The sequence below is a fragment of the Achroia grisella genome, unplaced genomic scaffold (genome assembly GCF_030625045.1).
Source record: "Achroia grisella isolate CSIRO2021 unplaced genomic scaffold, CSIRO_AGI_Agris_v1 utg1063, whole genome shotgun sequence".
NCBI lineage: Eukaryota > Metazoa > Arthropoda > Insecta > Lepidoptera > Pyralidae > Achroia > Achroia grisella.
The window spans coordinates 1,155,658-1,181,845 of record NW_026712567.1 but is presented as its reverse complement, the minus strand read 5'-3'; the positions used below and the strand labels follow the sequence as shown (position 1 = coordinate 1,181,845).

At 30.2% G+C, this 26,188-nt stretch overlaps 1 protein-coding gene across 1 annotated transcript in view; it reads right to left on the bottom strand.

The window, feature by feature from the left end:
• Positions 1 to 3,969: 3,969 nt before the first annotated feature.
• LOC131841098 (breast cancer metastasis-suppressor 1-like protein) overlaps positions 3,970 to 26,188 on the bottom strand; it is a 114,159-nt gene continuing 91,940 nt past the window's right edge. Inside the window, exon 4 of the mRNA XM_059189344.1 lies at positions 3,970 to 4,998. Within this exon, the coding sequence (XP_059045327.1) occupies positions 4,765 to 4,998 (234 nt within the window). The 3' untranslated portion in view covers positions 3,970 to 4,764. The remainder of the gene's footprint in view (positions 4,999 to 26,188) is intronic.

Below are 26,188 nucleotides of genomic sequence, written 5' to 3'. Positions count from 1 at the left end.
TTGTATATCGCATTTTTCAAATATTGTAGGTGTACAAGTATTTGCGGGAGTAACAAAGTATTTATAGTAAGTTTATTGAACAAAGACTATTTCTATTTAGTACTTATGACAATGTAACTTAAATTTTACTTCTGGACTTTATAATTTCTTATTGATTTCTGGAGAAATACATAATATTTTTTACTGTTCATTTGTTCTTTTATTGCTTCAATTCATGAACTTTGTGACATTTTGTATGCAAATAGTATTTGAGTTGTAGATAGGGGCTTTCTATTCCCAGACAATCAGGTAATCTTAGTCAAATGTATAGCAAACAAAAAATAGTAGAAAATATTATAATCATTATTATTACCAACTAATGAACAATTAGCGGTATTTCTATACAGTTGAAACATAAATATGTAATGGTGGGCGTGCCATCACTGCCAAGTCACTGAAATATATAACAACATTAGCTCTATATTTAGCATGGAATGGCTATTTTCAGCTGCATCTAAATGACGTACTATTTTCCTGTGCATCAGTTGATTTTATAAAATAATGTTACTTATCTTTATAGCAAACCAATTACAATAAGTAGTGACTCAGAAAAATGTTAATTTACATATTAGATAGTCCAGTGTCCTTCGGGCCTTTTCTCTATTCAAACTTACATAGGATGTATGTTGTCCAAAGACACCAAAAGACACCTGGCGGTACTTACTGAACCTTTCTGTGGAATAAACATTTCCCATTGAAAAGATTAAAGTAACATATCAGATATTAATAGCTATATGTATATAAATGATAATACGTATAATACACTACTTTGATATGTATAAGTCTACACTAGTTCTAATTAATTCTAAACCTAATTAATCCGAGGAACAGTGATCGATTCGAGTATTGTTCCTTACTGCTATAGTCCTATTGGGGTACCCATAGAAAAGAGTATAAAGGGAAGGGCGAAAATGTATATTTATTTACTGACTTGTGTAAGTGTAATTAAAATTGTTTTATATGTTATTAGAAATGCTACAGCGTGCACACTGTATCGGGTGTGAAAAGAAACTGCTATTTTAACACGAAATATATTATCCCTCTGGAATGGCAACGCATGTGATAACGTGATGCGCTTTGTGCTATTCATATTCATATATAGGCGACAGTAACCGCTTACCATCAGGTGGACAGCCTTTTTTGCCATTCTCGTAACATAAAAAAATGTAAAAAACCTATTTTTCTAATCGATTTTACCTTTATCTAATCTAACAATGTATATAGCGTCATGCGCGTCATGCTGAAACAGGTGAGTATGGCTATTAAACAATAATCTACTTTTGGTTTATAATGTACTAATTTGGGAAAGGGGATTGTTAATAATGTGGACTAATACCCCTATTGCTAGGAATGTTCCATGTCAGCTTGACATCTACGTGGTTCCTCCTGCAAATTATCGTGATAAATTCATGGTGATTTTACCACGATGGGCTAACTGACCTGACCTCATGTTCATCTTATTATCCTCCACTAGTGCCCGCCAGCGTAAATCATTAGCACAGGCGGGTGCATTCTATTGTCATCCACAAGAAAAAAATCTAATTATTTCACTGATCATTCCTACCCACACGCTCAAAATAGCAGGAATAAAGACAAAAAAAAAAGAAAAGAAAACGAAATTTATTTTTTTCAATTTGTTTATTTAAAACTAAATGCAAAATTTTCTCTCTTCATAATATACATCTTAGTACAATAGATAGTTATTTACTGTTGATAGTGGAATCGCCGACATTTAACAAAATGTTATAAGGTACAGAATACATAAATTAAGGAGGTAAATGGACTAACTACGTACGTTCAGTAACACTACGTAAATTCAGGTTTATTCTTTTATTATTAATTACAAAAACGTTATACTTAATTATAAAACCTGGTAAATGTTTTAATATGTTTATTACTTTGTAAAAAGTCTGCTTCAAACAGCTTGCTTTGATGGCGGTATTCCGCTTTAAAGGCTGAGATACGCCAGTGAAATTGAAGTGTACAGAGGTAAAGCTAGTCAATAACAAGTACTAATGTCATACATGTTACTATGTATTTTACGACGTGTATATAAGACGCAACCACATTGCCTTCCGTGGGCCGTCACTTTTAGTTGCCATTGCAATTTTTTTTATTACAGCTCTATGTATAAATGCCAGCGAAAGGTTTTAAGACTTAAGATCATAGATTTTTATTAAAAACAAAATACTACAATCACAAAATTTCTCAAACATAGTTTCTTCATTAATTTAAATGTGTAATCAATATAGCAAGTGTAATCAAAAATATAGCTATAATATTTTTTATTATATATATATAATATTTTTTAGATTTAATTTTTTTTTAAGTATAATATTTATTGTAGAAACATAAAAATTTTATATTAGTAATATTGTTTGTATTAACAAAAGGCTGTGTTCTCTAGCTACATAAGCCGAATCCCCATATTGAGATCAAGATTGCAAAATTACAATGGATATTTATGGAAACCTAAATCATAAACAACTTTAATCCGAACACAAACCCATATTAACATATTTTGATTTATAGTGGTCAATATAAATACCCATAGGGATCGTATCTATATCAGGATTGTGGTGCAGTATTAAAGGGCTAATGTTGACCATGCCTATTCACTATTTATTATTTATAAAATAAAAAACAGATAAAGTTGTAAATAGTATGCAAATACGTTTTCAATCTGGGCATAATAAACTGATAGTCTGTGGCAAAGTGTCATCTATATTTATCAAATGACGTCACATAAATAATGCAGAAAATAATATTATCGCAATTTATTAAGCGCTCTCTTGATTTAAATTAATTAAAGCAAGTGTATTCCTAGATACATAGACATAGTCATAAACTTAGAATTCTCATATTGTATAGTATTGACATAAAAATCATCGTATATATTAGAACAAGCTTACATGTAGCTCTTCTAACAATCTTCTCCATAATCAGACCCTGGTTACCATTTTTTGGGCCTACTCATCGTGAAAACTCCAACAAGAAGAAACAGACGGGCATCATCTTGGGTACTTAAGAAATTTTTGAAATATAACGACTTCTTTCGGCTTCATTTTTATGATCAGTTTTATTTCGTATTGTAATACAAAACTGTTCTATTGTTATTTGTTACTTACATGTACCAAATACTTCAATCGAATGACAGCGACTCTTTTAATCGGGACACAAAAACAATGAATTCAAAATGTAGATTCATTCGATGTATACGATAAATGACTGAAGGAATAGAAAAGGTTAATAAATTTACATATAAATAACATACCTTAAGCACTTATACAATTAATTGTAAGTTTATTTTCTTAAAATCCTTCCCATTTCCACTAAAGTTAAGTAAATAAATAACATTCAGTCAAATTAATTAACTAGAGGTATGTAGCAGACTGACTTTTCACAAATTCGATTCTCTATAATCCGTATTGTTTTGATCGCTCAAATAAATTCAATAACACGTAAAAATATTTAGTATTGTTTTAAAACTCAGAATACTAAGTACTTGTACTTCAAATTGTAGTTATGATGTTAAAAGAAAATTAGCGTACTGATGTCATAAAGTAAAACAATTTAAGCGCTTAATCATAACTAACCATCCACTAATAAGAAAATACAAGTGCAAGTAGGACAAAAGACTGTGATCTTGGCTTAAATTTGTGTAAAACTTAGTGTTAGTAAGATCAGCGGCCACAGAAATTAATATAAAAACATATGTAAAACTACATATAGGTAAACCAATATTGGTCCATATATGTATATGAAGAAATCGACCATCTGGTATGTTCAATTTATTCGAAAAAAATTAGAACGCAGGTTGAAAATTTTAGTTTCATCATAGGCTCAGTATTTCTTATTTATATTACAAATAAATTTAAATAATACAATATTGTAATTGTTAATCAAGTTAATATTTACAGTCAAAATATGTACACCTGAATTAACATATACCTTGAACACTAACAAATGTCGTAAGCTCTATCATGAACATGATTTTCTATGATGTACGTAATAATTATGTTAAGTTTATGAAGGTGTCTCATAACCAGTATATATATATATATGTCTATTATCATTAGGCAAATTAATTACTTTAGCAAATAGCTAATAACATAAAAACATGAAATGGTAAAATAGGAATATCATATAGTAAATGGAGCAGATGACAGCTTAGTTTGTATGAAAAATCTATTTCTTTTGTATAGGCCTGTATACGTTAAGGGCATAAACATTCACACAATGAATTAAATTCGACTCCTATATAAATCTAAGGTTACAATCGTGTGATTACTTCGCTCTGTGAACAATGTTTCAACTTGTATATATGCTCGACCTTGGAAAAGAGTATTGGGATTTAATGGCAAAATATCTTATATAATACATACATTAACTATGTTGACAGATCTTCAGGTTTATATTTATTGAAACTATCGATGAAGTGCGGATTAAATTTTTTGGTACACCATTATTACATTGAAATACATCTAATGACTTTAATTAACTCTACATTTAATTTATATCGTTTAAGGTCGTATTTTGCATGTTTTTACGCTGGAAAAAGAACATTGAATTAATTTTGTTCGGCAAACAGTTTCATTATGGCCGCTTTTCAACAAACACAATAACGTTACCCGTGAACAGTAAATAATGCAGCAAGAAGACTTTAAAAATGAAACAACAAATCGAAAATATTACTTACACTGAATTTATCAATAGTCATTAAATTTATTCAGCCCTTTCCAATAATTTCCTAACTAATCTCCAGTCCTCCATTATATCAGCATCAGGTAACATATAAACAACGTACGGTGGAGACACTGTAACCTGTCTCTTACGTCTCTTTCTGCCCCATTCAGCTCCGCACGACCAAAGGTCTACCGTATGTCTTTCCTCTTCTAATTTTCGAATTTTCTCTAGGATTTCTTCTTTTAGATTTTCGAACGCCAGCCATTTTTCACTCTGTGGACAAAAGAGAATACGCTTATTATCATATTTCAAAATGACATTTGAAACGTTAAAAGTAAAATTTACATTTATTATAAATTAATTGAACCTTTTAGTCAAAGTGACATTGTCAGATTAAACATTATTTCAGTAGATCTAAGTAATAAATAAAAATAAACTTTATCTATATCTTAGGCATTTCTATGCCTAGACTTTTATATGTAGACATTTATACTATTATGATTAGTTTACATTGTAGTAAACGAAATGTGCTTTAACTTTGATAATTATCACAATGACAAATTCTCTGAGTACACAACATAGGAAATCTGTCTCACCTATTTCAGCTGCTAAGCACTTTTGGTATGTAAGTTGTGGTTTACTTGGAAACATGAGATATTCCAGAGGAATACCTCTGGAATGACAACGCGTTAGAGATATTAAAGACGCTACATGATGTGATACTTTTACTGTTCATAATCATAGGCGACGTTAGCCACTTTCTGTTAGCTGTTTGGCATTGCAGTAAATTAAAAAAATATCTACTAAAGCCGAGTCCCCTCCCTGATAATTTATTTCTAGTGCAGGTATAATTATATTTATAACCCGTTCATGAGGGTAATAGTCGACAGAACCGGTTTCAAACGATCGTTTACAATACGAGTAACTTGCTTAGATGATTTTGGGCAAAATTGTCAAGAATTTGGTAAAACAAAAAAAAACTATTTTATCGAACACTAGTGACAATAAACTTTCCTTATTTATATATATTTAGTGAGCATAATATATTATATTATGGTTACTACTATATTAGGCTTATTCCCCGCCTACTCCAGGAGGAGACAGGAGTAACGTGGATACGTATATATTTAGCATCAGCTAGGATATTAGAGCTAAGTTTATTATACTGCTAATTCCATCGTCAAAAATAAAATTTTTTTTCAATACAATAATCTACGAATGAAAAGACATTAATAATGTTATTTATACATTTGACTCTATAAACAATTAAATTTTAGACGTTATACCTGTAGCTATTAGTTTATCCTGCAAAAAACAACAAAATAGCATAATTGAATAGTTTATTGAAGTTTGTACAATTACAATGGATTAAATTAATGTCAAGACAGACAAGGTAAGGTCAGTGCTTAAGTACATACATATGTTGTACCTACATATAATATTACATATACGAAAGAGCACGTCAGTTTGTTTGTTACCTTTTCACGACTAAGCGGCTGAAGGAACTTAATGAAATTTGACGTGGACGTCAAGACAGACTGAATCACGAGGTCGGAAATAGGCTTTGTTTTATCTAAAACAACAATCAGTATTTTTGATATAGGCAATGAAAGTCTATTAATGCAGATGTCAGCTAATAGGTTATTTATGATTTTAAGAACAATTCAAGTCAAATCAAAACAAAAATCATCAAATTTTCTAGGACATTTTAGCAGCTTTGGACGTAAATTTTTTCTTTGTATTATGGACAAGACAATATTTAAAAGCATATTCCTTTAACATAATCCATACTAATATTATAGATGCAAAAGAGTGTCTGCCTGTCTGTCTGTCCACTTTTGTTCTTATTACCTTTACACTTTACCTTTAAACGACTTAATTGATCTCAATTAAATTTGACATGAATATTATTACTTAATAAAAAATTGTTCATCGTCGCAGCACATAATGAACGGTAAATTTTTATCACAAAATAATCTGGGAGGGTGAATCAGGGGATAAAAATGTGCGAAAAATAATTAGTATGTACTTAAACAAAAAAATAATGTAGTAAAATAATAAAGTGCTAGTAACACAACTAATTCCTAGGCAAACAAACAAGATTGTCTTTAAATCAACTCACTTTTGTAGTTTTTTAAGCTGTCTGTGTTCGTAATAGACACCTTACTCTAATGAAAGCGAGTTACGTGGTATTAAAAGTTTAGTTCTTTAATTTGATTTAGTTTTCAAACGTGTTAGTGAAAGTACAATTTTTGTATACAGAAATAAACTATAAACTTTTCAAGACCGCTGAAATTAAATTCTGAATATCAATACGATAGTCTACTAAAATAACAATTTGAGACTCACATATTAAGTTGCCAGGAACGACTTTGATAATTATTATACGCTCATTTTCAAAGTTGGTTCTATAAAATTTTATAATAATATAAGTTTTGCTGACTACTAAAAACAAATACAAAAAGCACATTTTGTAAGAATCTACTTAATGAAGGCCGCCTTATCGCTAAAAATAATCTGTTACAGACAAAATAAAGGTAATATATATAGAATTTTTGGTATTTTCAATTTTTCGGCCTGTAATTCTTTAAGTATAAAAACATTATTAAATATGTAATACATCATTCATTACAAGAAAACTAATATAGTTAGTAGTAACTCATTTAAAATGTCGTTTTAACATGAAAACGTATTTTGTTTTAAATATCATTTAAGAATACTTACATAAATTAGAAAAACAAACGGTAATGATCTATAGTAATTATATATGCCAATAATTCCAATGATATGTTTATTTTAATTTAATTATAGACTAATCAGAATGACATAAATATATTAATATTTAAGAATTAACTTGAACGTCGTTTTAGGATATTTTGGTAGGGTTAGATAATTGCCACAACACATAAATATAAATGATATATTATTTGATAATATATATATTCGACAATATTTTCTGATAAGTAGAATGATAAGTGCTTATTTAGGATTAGCTCAGACCGACAGATAAGATTGCGTTTGAAATAACTGTGGCAATGCTTAGTGAAGTAAAGTGCTTAAAATTAAAGTTACTAATTTTAAATGAATAGTCTTTTATTATTATTGAATAAATAATGGCTATTATTTGTATTAATATCTGAAACAATTTTTATATTAGTTACTTGAGTTTGGTATAATTTTAAAATTTAAGCATATCTATTTCCTATATTATAGACTTGCGACAATCCCTTCAAGCTATCTCCAAAATAAACTATTTTTCTTCACCTTCTTTAATTTTCTAGGGCCAGTTTAGTATCTACGTAGGTCAGATTCTCATTACTAGAGGAAAAAGGAAAAAGAGTTATTTCGGACTATCTATATTATCGAACCAATCTATTCCATGATCAAAAATATAGCTTTAGTATTTTATGAAATATTACGTCAGACTTACGACACTTTTGGATGGTATCATAAAGATATATATGAGAATGTTTGAAAACTGCGAGGTAACAGATGGACTTGGTATGGGTATATTATGCGGACGAGCGTGGACCATGGCTTTAAGAAAGTATTAAACATGAATATAGACGGATAGAAAGGGACAGGACGACCAAAAAAGATGGATGGATTGTGTGAAAGAGGATATGTGTAAGGGGAGCAAGCTCAGATATAACGGCCGAAGTGGAAGAATACAACATACTGCGCCGACCCTAAATAATGGGATAAAAGTAAGGAATGATTACATTTGCTTAATAAGACATTTGTTTTATCTTTTTAATCCATAAAACTAATGTACAATTTAACTTATGGTTTTATAACAATAAATTGATATATGTACATGTATACTCCTGTGGTGAAATTATAACTAGTAATATGTTATACTTATTACTAAAATTATATTAATTGTATTTTAGTGTTAACTAGCGACCCGGCTTCTCGCGTGTGTACAGTACATATATATAATTGTGGTCATATGTATTATAATGTGTATGTATTACATATAAACCATCCGGAATAACTTTTCTAAATGATATTGAAAATCGCAATTTAATTTAGCTTGGTTATGAATTGATTTGTTTGATTTACAAGAATTAAGCAGAGGAATAGGTTAACTGGAAGAGAATACCATATGCCATTAAATTTTGTACTATTTATAAACCATTACTTTAATTTAATATAAATGCTACATAGTAATACAACCTGTATTCCTCTGGCATGTGCAGGTATCTGATATTAATTACTTAACGTGAAATAAAATTCTATAAAATAAATATGAAGGGGTTCCCCTATATATTTATTATTCACAATATTTTAGTCGATAGAATGATAATTGCAGTTAAGAACAGTCACAAGTAGATAATTTTTGTATAGTGCACATCTGGACTAAGAAGGGGCTTCCCGAAATAACTAAACAAACGGTAAATAGCTCAATATAACAAAGAATTATTTGTTAGAAACTAAAGGAAACGTAATTTCATATATTGTTTACTTATAAAGAATTTGATTAATTAAGATTCGTATTTCTTTCCAATGCACCATAAAAAAAGCGAATACCACACTTTAGTAATAAACACCTAAATATTGATTAGTATTTACTGAAAAATAGAGAAGGACAAACTAGTTCCTAAAATATTTGGCTATTAACACATACAAACATTTGAACATAACCAAAAAATCTTTATTTTTAGAGTAATTGACTTATTTTTGCTTTGCAAATATTAGATAGCAATCATACATATAATAAAATCGTGCACGAACTATATCTGACATATAAAAAATATTTGAATAGCATTTATATATATTAATATAATACAATAAAGAAATGGATATTAAGTAATAATCAATAACTGATTTATTGCAGCTATAATCGATTTGATTGGTTTCTGTCATGTATTTCAATTCCAAAATTACAAGCTTCTTGGTAATTAATAATGATTTTAGCACATACAAGCATAAAATTAGATAAACATCTTTTATTTCTATATATAATAATAATTCGTATGTATGTTAGTCTATAAGGTAACTATAATATATAATAAATAAAAAAAAATTGAGTCGGAGGCATAACTAGTTTTCAATATAATTATTGGTAAAATAAGAGTAATAAAAAATGGTCGCCCGTCTATAGAATTCGATGGATAACTGTAGGGTGCGTACCTCAGGTAGAAATGGAGTATAATGGAAATTGTTACATAGACTAATAATAATTCGAGAGTAGTGTCGTGTATAGACGCCATTAGCTCATGGCACGTCGTGTGACTTACAGATCAGGGTTGCCGAACTTAACATTTAGCCTCGTATGAAGAAATATGATAAAATCTCGTACAGCAGCTGACTTTGACTGTTGTGATTTTGTACAGCGATCAAACCTTCCTCGTAAATATAAAAAATCTCGTATTTGTAAGAGGATTTTCGTACTTCGTATTTTGTACTGGTATCCCATCCCTATTGCAGATTGTACTACACGAGGCATTATGGAAATGTATTCGGTCAGGCTGATCTAATAATAAACATTAAATGATTGCTATAAATAAAGATATTAAAACACTTGGTAACACACAAAACAACGAAACTTATCACAATATAATGTACTTTTATACTTACTCGAATTAATTTTAATCTATTTTTGTCAATAAAGTCGCAATTTGTTGTGTGTTAGTACAATTAAATAATTATTCACGAGCGGGTTAAGTTACCATATTATACTATTGTGAAATACAGTCGATTACTTTCTTTAAATACATAACGCTATCACAAAAACATAAAAAGATAAACACAATGAGAAAATATTTAAAAACATTGTATTCGGTTCAAGCTCTCATGTGTCTGCCACTGCTCTCTCATATACCGACTAATGCTCTATCTACATATTTAAAAATATCATAGTGGTACCTAGACGTTACAAATTCTCATTTAAAGAAATCAATAAATCTATCGAAAATAGAAACTAATATATATCAAAACAAGAACGTTATTGAAACGTCTGACTAAACGTAAATGCATTCTTTGTCCTACATCTATAAATTTGTATATTTCTAATTCTATGCGTACCCGTTTCTATAACATAATTCATGTTAATACTACTTTGTATTTGTAACTTTATAAAGACATTTGGAAGTTACTTAAATACGGTTCAACGGCTGGACGAATTTCTAATAGAATAATTAGAGAATTCTGGGCGCGCACATTACATACTACACGCGCAATTTGCCTAACAGCTTTATCAATTAAATCGATTACAGCATTCCACAGTTATGGTACGTCACCACGCGAGAGTTTGTCAATAACAAGCGCGGGCGCAGCGGACAAAATGGCGGCGGCGGCCATTTCCGGGAAACGAGTTGGCGTGGAGCGCACCGCGAGGTCGCGCGGCGATGCCACGCGTTGTATCTATATATTATAAAACAAAATCCCCCCCGCCGCGTCTGTTCGTATGTTTGAGATAGTCCCAAAACTTCTAAACTGATTTTCATGCGGTTTTCATACATCTCATCTCATCTACAGAGCGCTTATTATAATATAAAATGATGTATAGTTGTGTATGAGAAAATCTATATCTAGTAGATTAATAATATTAAAATTACCTCAACGACTATTATCCCAGATGGGGTAGTCAGGGGCACTATCAATTATGGACTGCATGGTGAACGCAACATTAACAATGTTTAAATTTCATTAGATATATTTGAATATAACATAGCACATCCTGCCCTGTTGTATTGAAATACATATATCAAGCTTAGTAACGTTTCTTAGATTAATTTTTGTCCATGTTTCTTTCACTGGAGAGTAAGTCAGTAACATACGATACTGACATACAGTGTTTTGTTAATGCTGTTCAGATTTGAACTTATGGGTGTAAGTCGGTGAAGGGTATTGAGATTACTAGATATATATAGGTTAGATAAGCCATATAAAGTTATAATTTACGTAGCTTATATTTGTTGTAGGTTACATTAGTATGTAATATTTGTACAGATAATACATTTCTTCAATAAAATGATGCAGAAACGTTATTGCGTGTGATAAGGTATGCTGAGTACACATATATTTGTAGTTTATTTATAATCTAAGTATAGGGAAAATGTAATTTTATATTTACTCATTTACAATAATGCTATATTCTGTACCTTACATTGCCCATGAATCGCTTTAGAGCAGTTATGAGCCATGTGAACAGAGTTGAATGGTTGGATTTGGAAGAATGTCAAGTGCACTACAGTGAGACTATTTTATTTAAGTGAAATTTTTTATCGTTTAACAGAATTAAAAATAATCTGCGTATTTATTGTATTATAATGTCCATATTGCAATACAATAAATATGCAGGTTATTTTTAATTATGTAAAACTATAAAAAAATTCACTTGAATAAAACATTCTTTGTTATTTATAACATAAATATTCATTGTTAATCTATTAGAATATCCACATTGTAATACAATAAATACGCATATTATTTTATTATTTATCTCGATTGTCCGTACTTAGCATCCCATTTCGAGTTTCTCATGTGCGTCGAGAGAATTTTTTTGTTCAAATAATATTAATTTCAAGATGTTAATTACTAAATTAAATAGTTTGTTGTGCACCATCAGCACAACCTTTATCACCTAGGGGTATGAAAAATAGATAGTAGCTGATTCTTAGACCTACTGAATATGCATATAACATTTCATAAAAATCGGTCTAGCCGTTCGGAGGAGTATGGTAATTAACATGTGACACGTGTGAATTTGATACGTAATAACAATATACAAATAACTGTCCACTGCTAGATATAAACTTTCTTTAACGCCATCCACCACCATTTTCATTCCAAAACATAACTTAGCGTTCATTTAAACTGAACCAGAACTAACTTTTTTTTTGTTGTTATTTATTTAAAGTCTGCCAATTTTTATTTATATTATTTTTATTATTATAGAACTAAAACCTAAGCTATTTTTTTTAATATATAATTGTGAGTACGATTATCTTGCTCGACAGATAGATTGATATTTTAATATTCCCTGGAGGCTAAATACGCTGTAGAATTTGTTTTTGTATGATGTTTGCACACACATTGCAGGTAATATGGGGTTGTATTGAATAGGTATGGGTAATGCAGCTGTTTCGCTTGGCATTGTATTCGCTTTCTGATGCACGCTGTACGTGTATTCCACAATACAAATGCTCTTAATTTTTATCTCTGTATGAATACCTCATTCGATAGGGTTGTATTTAAAAACATGATAATTATAACTTATTCGCATTTCATTCGCGATCGCAAACGGCCATTAGGTATTTCTAAAAAATAATATAAATCATTTTAAAAATAGAACGTTGAACATAGAGCGGTAGAGCGATATAGTAATGTTTATTTTTGTAAAATTGTACACAAATTTCTTTTAAATTTCACAACATACAATATTCTTACAACAAATTGCATTAAAATGTTTGAAAATTGCCGATATCGTGTGCCTTCCCTGACAAAGCACCATAATAAAATTTACAAAAATGGTACTTCAACATCACTAAAATTATTCGATAATTTATTTATTTATAATATTTCCATATAAATAAATTTCAATCTCAATATCTTCTAACTACTGCAATGAGTGGGTCAGTATGAAATTTTTAAGAGTACCTATCTATGTCTATGTATATATAAACCCAATTTGGATGTGGTTCATAAACCCATCGAAAAAAAAAACCAAGTGGAGAGCCATGTTGCGTTATTCCACTTTAGGGGCTATCATCATGTCAAAACTATTCTTGATAATAAATATATATATATATATATATACGATATATTTGGTATTAAAATAATTGTCTGTAAACTACTGCTTTCGCTGTATGAACTAAGATATTATTCCACTATTATAATAGGTTATATTATAGATGTACGAAAAATATTGGAAAATTCGAGGTATTTTAGCCATAAAAGAAACGGATTTAGCAAATTCTGTCTGGATTGGCAGTAACTTTGTTAGATTTTTTGTGCAACTGACTATATTCCCAAAATCAATATGTAATCAACCTAAATTGTGCCTAAATATAAACGCAAATTCGACAGAATACACTTTCTGATTCAGTGAATTTGGCGGTCGTACAAAGAATTACACTGTGAGCCGTGCAAGCAATCCAACGAACTGTGACTCAGGAGTCGACATGAGCCAATCCTATACAATTGTTGGCGTAGTATATATTGTATTCTTTTAGTTTTGACGGCCTCGGTGGAGTAGCGGTTCAGCACACCGCTTTACTTATGTTGGTCGCGGGTTCGATTCCTCGCACGGTGCAAACATTCGTATTTATGAGTATGACTGTATGATCTTGGATTTCTAAGTATTTACAAAAAAATACATCTAAGCACTTATATCAGTTGTCTACTACTCATAACACAAGCTCTGCTTACATTGGGATTAGATGGCGCTGTGTTAATTGTATAGGGTTTTTTATTTTATTTCTTTATTTAGTACAAAAAAAGATATTAAAAGTGTTTAAGTTTATTCAGTAACAATTTAAATTGTGTTTGCTGCTAACAAATTCATCAACACTATAAAAAGACCGTCCTATAAATGTCCTTAAAAAGTTTCCCATTGTGTTATGTCTTTAAACTATTGGGCACAGAGTTATAAAGCCTTACTGCTTGAAAACCTTCATCGTATTTACAACATTTAGGGTCGGTATTATAATGCTATTTAAATCTGGTATATTTAGAGGTATTGTAAACAGTCGTTGTCACTTGTTTTATATTGAATCCTATGTGGCAGGGGACGAATCTACAACCCATCTCTCGGGTTTTAGTTTGTTATCGGTGTTTCGAATACTGAAGTGTTAATGAAAAATATAAACAGTATCTTTGATTTCTTAATAAAATACTTTAATAAAGTATTTTATTACTAGGCTATCTCTATGCTGTGTTTGTCTGTTCTGTGTTTTTCCTAAAGTTTAAAATAAGTATCAATTAGGCACTAGTAAAATAAAACTATAAATAGTTGTAGGTTTTTATGAAATTAAAATAATAAACAAGTTGAAAGTGATAACTGTCACTTATCTAACATAGGCAGTGAACATCACATCATCCTATAGTATGATTGCTACCAGATTTACATTGGCAGGTACAAGATTTAAAGGGTTATACCTGCGTACCCTTTAATTTGACTGCCATAATCACACATTTAAACCGAAACATAGCTTCTTCTTTTTTTGCCCAGCCTTAGTTCCATTTATTTGAGGTCAGCCCGTCTGGTCAATCATCGCCAGTACAGTCTGTCCTGGGTCGTCTGGGATGTTATTTTTTGTACTATATTTTAAACCGAATTGTGCACAAAAAATAAACAACAGGCCGCAGAAACAAGTAAGATAAAGGAATCCAAGTAGAAGACTATGTCTGAAGCTTATATTGATAAAAAAGGTTTTATCAAATATATATATAATAAAACACAAACATATGTCATATTAACTTCGGAATATGCACACGATAGTGTACACTTGCAGATAAAATATAATGCACAAGGCGGGCGTACTAAGAAAAGAAGGCAAAGGAAGCAGTGAGTCATGTACCGCGACAATCGGACCGAGCCGTGACGTCATGGGATATTTCTGTCTTATAAAGCACAATGCATGACTGTATGCGATGTTTGTGTACCAGACCAGATAAGGTAATAAAGTATTAACGATCTGATTAGTATCTGCGGTCATTTATTGAGATTGATTTCAGCGAGTTTAAATTGAGATTCAATTTTGTATCCTTGCAGGGCTCGGTCCCTGCAAGGATACATGTTTAATATTTATTCTTTAACTGTTACTATATGTTTACTTACTATATATTTACTGGCTATTAAATCTATACCGTCTCTTACTACATGCATATGAATATAAATACGGTACATAAACCAAATTAACATTTGTTACAATTTTTGTCTGTCCGTCTGTTTCTTCCGGCTAATCTCTGAAATGGCTGGACCAATTTTAACGGGACTTTTATTGGCAGGTAGGTGATGTAATAAGGAGTAACTTAGGCTACTTTTATTTTAGAAAAATAAAGTTAAATTCCACGCGGACGAAGTTGCGGGTACAGCTAGTATATGGTAGAACATATAGATATGATATCTATATATTATAATAATAGGAAATTTCAACTTAACAAGTCTAATTTAAATATGCCACACGAAATGCATTGCTATTTACTTAATTATAAATTCAAAGAAAGAATAAAGAATAAATTCAAATACGTAAAAACTGAAATTAAATATTATTAAAATTAATATAAAATAAAACAAAACACTTAATAAGTAATATAGTAAAGGCCTCATATAGGTTTAATAAATAATATAGATATCTTGATGGGTGCAATGATTGACCATTGTCAATCATTGCACCCATCAATTCATCATTGTACAAATAGGATAATATATAACAGAAAGGATTAAACACCTCATAGCTCATTAGCAACGAACCAATTAAATCCATTTCCAGATGGTCCTTGTTTCTAATTAATTTATTATGGATTGTAAATTTACTTGGCTGAATTGAAATATAATCTTTTATTAATGTCTGGCCAGCGCATATATTTAGAGCAGGAGCATCATTGAATTATTTTCCATTAAATTTACATCCTAGACTTGACGGTCCGGTGGTCTAGAGATTTAGGACTTCGTCATACTTCCAATGGTCGCAGGTTCGATTTCTCGCACGATACAAATATTGAATATTTATTTAAAATATTCAATATTAATATCTATTATTTTATACTCATGTATACAATGAGATTTATTATTTATATTAGTTTTTGTGTTTTGGATATATATTACGTATGTATTTACAAAAATAATATGATTTTAGCATTTACATTATTTGTTTAGCACTCATAGTAGAAGCTCTGCTTAGGAAGTACCGTCTACTTCCTAAGCAGAGCTTCTACTATGAATTGTGTGAACTTCTCCGTTACATTAATATTATTAGTATAAAAATGTATAAATACTGAAATAAATAATATTTTATACAATAGAAATCCTTGTTATCATCACAGGAATGGAAACCTCTTTCTGGTCGGATAATTATGAATGCTCAGTATGATTTTAAAACTACGCGATTGAAACAATCATGCCACGCCTTGCCATGCCTTGATACCATTCTACGATGTCGGCTTCTTCTTCTTCCACAGATCCTACTACCTGCTAAATTTAGTAGTTAGCTAAACTCTGCTTTTATGCATATCGTCTTTCACACTATCTTCAATTTTTTGGTCCTCCTCTCCCTTTACATCCATCTTTGTCCAGTGATGAAACATTAATGGCATGTACGTTATCAATTGGTCCAATTTAATACAAATTGGCTGATCGAAGTTATTATTAGTGACACCGATTATAGTTATTGATCAGATTTATGCTATACTAGTTGGGCACAAGATTTTATACGTGCGGTATTATGATTGTATATGGGTTGTAAATAATAGTATACAAACACTAAATACTACACGAAGATAAATTAGCACCAACCTTATTGAAATCGGCTAAGCCGTTCCTGAGATAAGACCGTACTCACACCACAAATACATAAACAAAATATAAAATATTTTGACCTGAGATATACGTACTACAACTACTGTAACGGGTTGAGGGGAGGGGATTGTTAGTAATGTGGACTTTTGACCCCATTACTAGCAATGTGCCATATCAGGTTGAGCTCCACGCGGTTCCCCCTGGAATCCATCATGATAAATTCATAGTGAATTTGTCACGATGGGCGAACTGACCTGACCTCATGTTCATCTTATTATCCTCCACTGGTGCCGCGCCAGCGTAAACCGTTAGCGCAGGCGGGAGCACCATTCCATTATCATCCATAAAAAAACTACTGCAACGGTTCGTTTATATTTTTATTATACGTATGATTGAACTATTTATGTCGGAGGGTTGACCTCCACGTGGTTGCCCCTGGAAACAATCGTGATAAATTCTTGGTGAATTTACCACGACGGGCTAACTGATCTGACCTCATGCTCATCTTATCATCCTGCACTGGTGCATCGCCAACGTAAACCATTAGTGCAGAAGTTGTATTAGAATGGATACAACTTTTATTATCTATGTAAAAGAAAACTTTTATGTTACTGCAGCTTACATTATAGATAAACTTACTTATAATATAATCGCGAAAGTTTGTGAGTATAGATTGATGTTTCTTACTCTTTCAAGCTAAAACTATTCAATTGATTTTGAGGCAACTTTACAGTAATTTAGCTTATACATCAGAATAACATATAGGCTATAATTTAAAATTATATTTTGTATACTGGGCGAAGTATAATGATAAATGCCATGTAAGTGTAATTCAGACGAAGTTTGCGCGGGTCAGATAGTATAATATATTACTAAATATTTAGTACATACCTATACATTATACAGAATTTGACATAATATTATATATGCTTACTTATGGATTTATATGAATATATAAAAAATACCTAAGCTAATATATATATATATATAGATCATAAATATATGTATATACATATATTTACAATATAGTATTTATTTATAAAATTTGTTCAATATGTATAAACGTTTTCTCATTATGTATATATTTTGTATGATATATATGTTTTTATCTTCTTTATTACATATTAGAATATGGTATTTATATTTTTACAACACTCGTGGTAATTCTACTGTCTGCAAACTACCACCACAGTGTTAGATGGGCTGGAAGAGATCTTTGTCAGAGATAAGCCCCCGCTTGCTTACATTTTTGTATAAAAATATTAGTTATTTTATGTCTAAAAAAATGTAAAGTCCAAGAAAGCATATAATTATAATACATTTCATAAACGTCCATAAGGTTTTTTTTTTCAAAAATGTAACGGTTAACGAGATCTGATTACCAAATGGTAAGTAGCGCCTAATAGTAAGTATATATAATACATGAACAGTACCTCGGGTATCACAATATCATGTGATTCTGTTATGACTAGATGTTGACTTTACTCCATTGATTTCACTGCCAATTGAAACGAAATTTACAAATGAAGCTGCTAGGCCGGGGAAATTGTTGACAGTCAATTACCCACGCAAACAATTTTGTAGAAAGTCCAACTCTGGTATTCTATGTAGATTTAGTTTCGATAAATAATGTATTATATTTTTATTACATAATATAGGGCGAACAACCCCTGGGCATGGGGCTTCTGATTCGTTAGAGCAAATCAAAGTCAATTATGGAGGCTTTTTTAGCACGCATATCACATAACAAAATAAAATGTTTTTTTAATGTTTCGTAATAAATCTAGAATAAAAAAAATCTCGTAGCACGTCAAATGCTACGAAAGTGCTACGGCCAAAAGCAAAACTACATCTATGTATACATTATTAAATTAATAATGTCTAATTAAAAAATATTTAACTAAAAATATAAATTGAGTAATAATTTTAACATAAAGGAAAAATTAATATATTTTTTTCAAATTATTAATATTAATAAGCTAATCGGAGATATTGTAAAAGTAGTAATAATTATATATTATACTGTTATGTATATATAGATACATGTATACAGTATACTTCGTAGCATCAATAGAGCTACGAAAGGTCTACGGGCTACGAAATGTATACTTTATGCGTCTATTAGGGATAATTTTTTTACTGAGGCAGACATTGTAAAAAATCAACATTAAAGAAATTTGTTTTATAAGATGTCTTTCGGTTGATAAATGAGATAAGGCAGTGAAATACTGGATAAGAGTTATGCCATTTTAGTTTTCTGGAATGGCAAAGTACGAATATCACGTACATCACTAGATAACGTGACGACCGTAATACTGTTCATGTAAATAGGCTACGGTTACCACACAAGATCAGGTGAACCTTCAGCTTCCTTCCTAACCCAATTACATAAAATAAAAAAAAACATAAACATTGAATGAGAATATAATATAAAAGAAGCCCGACGAATATAAGATCAGTTCAAGAAATCACAGCTCGAGTGTTGCTAGTACAAGTAACATACCGTTAAATATGTAGGCCTTCCATGTATTTTGATTACCTCGGTGGTCTAGTAGTTTTAGTTAGCACACCGGCTTACTTTTAATGGTCGCGGGTTCCATTCTCGCACAATATGTATTTTATTTGTTTAACTTTTGTATTCATCAGTACGTCATTAAATTTGTATTCATCTGAATATATTGTATAGTTTTTTGTATTTAAAGGTTGCTGCTTAGTTCTCATACCAGAAGGTCTGCTTAGTATGGGACTAGTGTGCGCTGAGTGAATTGTCCTGGGTTATTAATATTAATATTCTTCTATTATTATATAATAATAGGATAAAAGAAAGAAATACATCCAACAATCCGTAAATAACATAAAATTAAAGCCTATAAAATGGATTCTAAAACAATAAGCAACGTAACCAGTCCAATATAATATTAGTTATTCAAAATAAACAGTTTAACTTAGAAAACTATGTTCTCTTAAACCGTATGTTAGTTTCAGGAAATTAAAATAGTTACGTGCTCCATGCAAATTGTTACTAATTTAATTTATTTCATTCCATTATCCTGTACTCTTACCGCGAAAGTTTGATGCCAACATAGTAATGATTTTATCGGTACATCATAAAAGTTACCTAACTAACTTGCAGAACTAATTACATTAAAAATACTTACTTGCAACTATTATAACATAGAAACTAGTATCGCAATGTAGCTTAGGTATAGGTTAGGATCGTTTTCTGTTCTCATAGTATTTTAGTACATATGTATGAAAACTAGCATGTATGTAAAATATCCTTACATTTACACTTTCTTAATCTTATGCTTACCGCCACTTCTTAGTCCCTCGTTTGTTATCGGTGTTGTTCACGGGAGAATAATTGACACAATTTTTGACACACGACCTTTGAGGAATATAAGTCAGGGTAGTAAACAAGGCCACTACTTTGTAACCAATTTTATTAGATAAATATTTGATTACAATATGAGAATAACTTATGAAAACCACATATATGTAAATAACTAAAAATACACATACACACTACAAAATTAAAAAAGACAGCCTGACATCAAAATTACATAAAACACTGTCTTATTACTTTTGTTTTATATTTTGTATAAAATATTAGATTAGCTTACATTTGATTAAACCTTAGTGATTTAATTAAACTAAAAGAAATATTAGGCTTTAATAGTTTAAAATACGCTTATGACGATTGATTGGGCTTGGATCTATTTCTTTCATATGGATGGGTTGTTCATGTAAAATCACAATAAACATGTAAATGATGGTTATACAACAAATATATTACATTTTTATCTGTGAAATATATACTAGAAAAACTAATGCAATTGTTTTTTGGTTGATTTTATCAATTTATCAGAAGCCAAAACAATTATTGTAAGAATTTGCCTGTCGTTTGTGCACGATATGGTTTGGGTGTAGTTTTTATAAATACATTGCGGTAAACTTTACTTAAAATTAACTGACATGCACTCAAATTCATCTTCATAACATTTTCCCCGTTTTTACAACATTTTTTCATTGTAGATCGGCTATACTGGTTGTTGCGTGATGTTAAATAGCATATAATATTTCCTTATAAATGGGCTATCCAATACTAAGGGAATTTTCAAAAAACAATCTCGATCCAGAGATTATAAAGAGATAAAGTTTGTGAGGTTGTAGGGGGCTACAATCTCACAAACTTTATATCTTTATATTATTAGTATTTGTTTTATTCCAATCTAATTATATACAAAACTGTTATACAAGTACGAAGTAGCGGGCTTAGTTATTTAAAAATATAAGGTATGAAAAACCAGTGTTGACACTATGTAATATCGAGACAAGAATGCTCCATTTCGCTCTCCGTATGAATAGGGGTACAATTTACTGATATATATGTATATGTATAATAATGTACACTTACATAAATTGCGAGTTGAGTAGAGGATGTTACTATAATGAAATAAATTTATTTATGACTGTTTCCCATGGTTTTGAATTATACTTTCAAATAAATTCCATCCACATGCATCCTTCGAGAGAAATAGTAAGTGTATTTCTATATGGAGCGTTTTTGTACATTTTGATAGATGTACTAGATCTGATTATGCTCACAAAAAAACCATAACGGTTCGTTTTGATAGATAGTTCATTTAGCATAGGATCATATATAATACCAAAAATGAAGGTAAATTCAAATACCATAAGTATACGATTGTATAGATCTAGTACATTTATCAGAAATGTATAACGACGCTTCTATATATATATAGCTTCTATATAGAATACAATTTTGTATAAGTAATTTCAAGTCAATTTATTGACTATTTATCGAGTTTTGCCAATAGAAACATACCAAAATTAAATATAATAAAAATCTATAGCATCAATTTACTTCTATAATAATGTAAATTACTACTATAACTGTTGGACGGCCTATAAAACATATCAATTGTGCTATAAAAAATCTGTTTTAAGAATAGATACTCATCAAATCATACGCCGACAGGTCATAGATCAAATGTCTAATCTTCTTATACCTTCTCTTTAAATATGATAAAATTCTAAACTTGTGACGAAGCAAAATCAGTTTGTTTATATGTATGTGTATTAGGGTTTCACGTAAACACATATAGATGTATAAATAATACCTATATGAGGTACAGTCATTAATTATAAATACTCTATTGTTAATTAATTTAATCATAAAATATACACGGCGTTGTATAAATACTTTATGTTTATCGTTTGATTATCGTCAATGGATGGCATCTACAAATGTGTATTCGAAGTCGTAGTCACTACTAGTCTTATATATAAAAATCAATATTTGTTTGTTTGTATTCTATACGCTGCATTACCGTTTGTGATAAAAAAATATAAACTTATTACTCGCACTTGTACGTAAGTTATTGGCATTATACCATTACTTATCTTACAGTAGGTAAGTACGTATTAGTTAATAGTAAGTAGTCAATAGTATCGTACCGACGAATTTATTAGAGAAATCATTTGGGATTAAAAAAGTGGATGGGTAAGTAAGGGTAGTAGCTAAATAAAATAACCATAGATAGTTTTACTGTACCTTTTTCGTTTTCAAAGATCGGCATGAATTTGAAAGTGATGTTTTCAATTACATTTGGCCAAGTTGGGTATTATTTGTTTTAAATGAAAGGATATACTTTATTTAAATTAAAAAATCTATAATAACTATTCTGTAGTAATTTACGTAATAGCAAATGCAAATCTATGCGAAAAGAATCGAAAATAAAAGTACGCTTTAAAACATTTCGATTGAAACGGAGTTTCGTGTGAGCGGTCGAAATTATTTACTCGTCCTGTTGAGCGCTTTATATATCATATTATATACCGGCTTATGTACTGAGAACATCTGCATCGAGCGTCACTGACATGCGCAGTGCTCCGATCGATTCACCATGACCACGCGCCACGCCACGTGGTCGTTGGGAAATTCTTTCGAATGTGGGTTACTTATAGTGAACATATTTATTTTATTTATTAGTTTAGTTACGTCTGCTTCCAAGCAGATTGCTTTGTAAATTTTCGCCTGGGATTTGGAAGTGGAATTATAGGGTACGGAGTAACCAGGACGACATAATGACTGTTCATATATCCATTTATGCAATGGTTGCCATTTCCATCAAGTGGACTATCAGCATCTTTGCAATTTCGTATGATAAAAAAATATTTATGTAAAAGAAATACTTAATTAACTAAGTATTTCTTTTATATAAAATTTTTTTTATTAAATAAAGTCTATTTAGTCTATATAAAGTTATAAAATTAGCTTAAGATAAGTTAGTTAAATTACTGCATGAATCAAAGAATGACAGAAAGATAATGAAAATTGAAAGGAATATACTCTATAAAATAACTATTCACAAATTACTTTGGAAACTGTCTGTAACGGCCCTACCTTTAGAAAGTACTCTACAAAGAATATCTTAAGAAAGACCGGATCCTTATTCAACTATCTGTTTGCATGATAGATATAAGACTTCGTCTTGTAATAAAAATTACATAGAATTAGAATATATATTTTTATCTATTTACCGCGGCATGCCCTTTACCAATTATCTCTCAATCCTAATATAAGCTTTAATTATTATATATATTTTTATATACGAAAACCTTTGTTATTATTTCACAACAATGGAAAACAATGTGTCTTAACTTTCAAGTTCCTTAAAACTTAACAATACATACACACAACTGAATATTGTTGAGATCGACTTTGTTCAAAGTGGTCTACATGACATACCTATTTTAGCTGCCTATTGGCTTGTAAGCTAATTAGTTTGCTTTGTAAGCTGTTTCAGTCGAAGAGTGAAAAGTACATGTAATTTCAGAGTACAGAGGTACGATACCATCGTCATTCAGAATGCGAGTGCGTCAGGATAGTGTATACGGAAATATAGTACCATAGTTGGATCATTAGTATCTTCAATTACTCTCAGTTATATACAAAAAAACTACATAATGTATCTTTCAATTCACTGTTCCTTTTTTTGTTCACTAAAGAGATACTTACATAGTAAATTCATTCAATTATCTACACAATACGTATACAACATCCATAGTCACATTACATCTATGTATTCATATCTTTCAGACCGAGAACGTGTTGTTTACGCAGGCGAATCGGGAAAATCTATTATTAATCAATACATAGTTGGGTGATATTAAACACGTCTATTTACAGGTGATATTTACATAAAGGTCAACTGTGGGATATAGTTAAGCCTTTAAGTAGGTATATGGTTTAAACCAATTAGCAATAACATTACTATTAGATACAAGACTGTAAGCTTGACGGCTGATAGGGATCAGTGGAAGAAGATAACATACTGCGCCGACCCCGAATAATTGGATGAAGGCAAAACAATGATGGTTATTATTAGATACAGTACAATTACTATGCTGTCGCCACCCAATTTATTAAAACATTTCACACAGTAAATACTATATAAAATAGTAAATCGGATATTTCATCCAAGAATAGTACACAATAGATGTTATTGTGAACTTTTCTAAATTTAGATGTTTTGTCTTTGCGTTGAACTTGAATTGATGTTAATATTATTTACAAATATATCTATTTGGTAAGTTCAATTTTATTTAAAAAAGAATCGAATTTTTCTTTCGTTATGGACAATAGCACAAGCAATATTAATAATGTATTATAAATTCAAATTTAACAAGTAAATAAATAACTTAAACAAGTTTTCCTGCTATAAATAACTGTAATGAACAATGTTCCGGAAATTATAGTCAGTAGGTCTAGAGTTTAATATCAATATCGATACAATCCAATCCATTTATGTATTAATATTTTGTAAAATGTAATAAATCAATAAGAATGTCGATTAGTTCTTCCATTGATCATGAAATATAGAATTAATACGTAATTTAAGAGTACAAAAAGGTGCTAAATGATGAAATATTACGAATTATTGCCTGATACAATGATTCATTACATTTCATCATTAGTTTAAAGAGCGGCAAGTCAGCGTCGAAACTTTAGTGGCACTAGGATTATACTACTGGTTATGTATTGCACTGATGTGAAATAATGAAGTGTATAATTTATACCACATTGCTATGGCTTTTGTGTAATTGAAATGCCAAACTGATGCTGATGGCCCAATTGATGATAAAGTGGTAACAGTCGTATATATATGAATAGCAAGCAGTACGGAGATCACGTCAACATGTGACATCTGTTTGTCTTATTGAGGTATTCCGGAAGATTACGCTATAATGCAAATTATAAAGGAAGCTATTTGGTGGCTGAAATAAAAGAGATAGACTTGTTTGATAATGGATACGTAGACAATACAATAGTTTTGCAATAACAAAAAATATAATTATTCAGAACTTTGCTTTTTACAAGTTATAATATACTTATCAAATATAATTTATACAAATAAATAGCTAGTTTCGTACACAATTTTTGAACATAAATACAATGAAATGCCACAATGTGTTTTTCTGGTAAACGATATCATAGAAAGACGTGTTGATCAACACAAACAGTAATCTTCATTATTTTAAATATTTTTATTATGTGGGGCTATTGGAAATATACAGTGTGCTAATGCTATACAGGTACAATTATGTATTCTTGTTCGAAAAATTCAATTTGAAGGAAAATTACCTACAGATAGATTATTAATATAGCTATGTACATTACATGCATAAAATCACTGATAGACATCCAATAAATACTCAGTACCCACAATTCGTAAACAAAACGTAATAGTTTAAACAACTCTACTTTTAAAAGCAAAGACATTTTTTGTTCTGGTATTTAGTTAAACGATTTTTTAACCCAATTCAAAAAAGGAGGCCACTAATTTGTCTGCTATTTTTGTATTATGCATATATTTACCTCAATAGTTCTATCTACATTATCATGCCTATAACAGATAGTGTAATTCTTAGTTCATAGTTCAAGATGTAGTATATGAGTAAAATTTT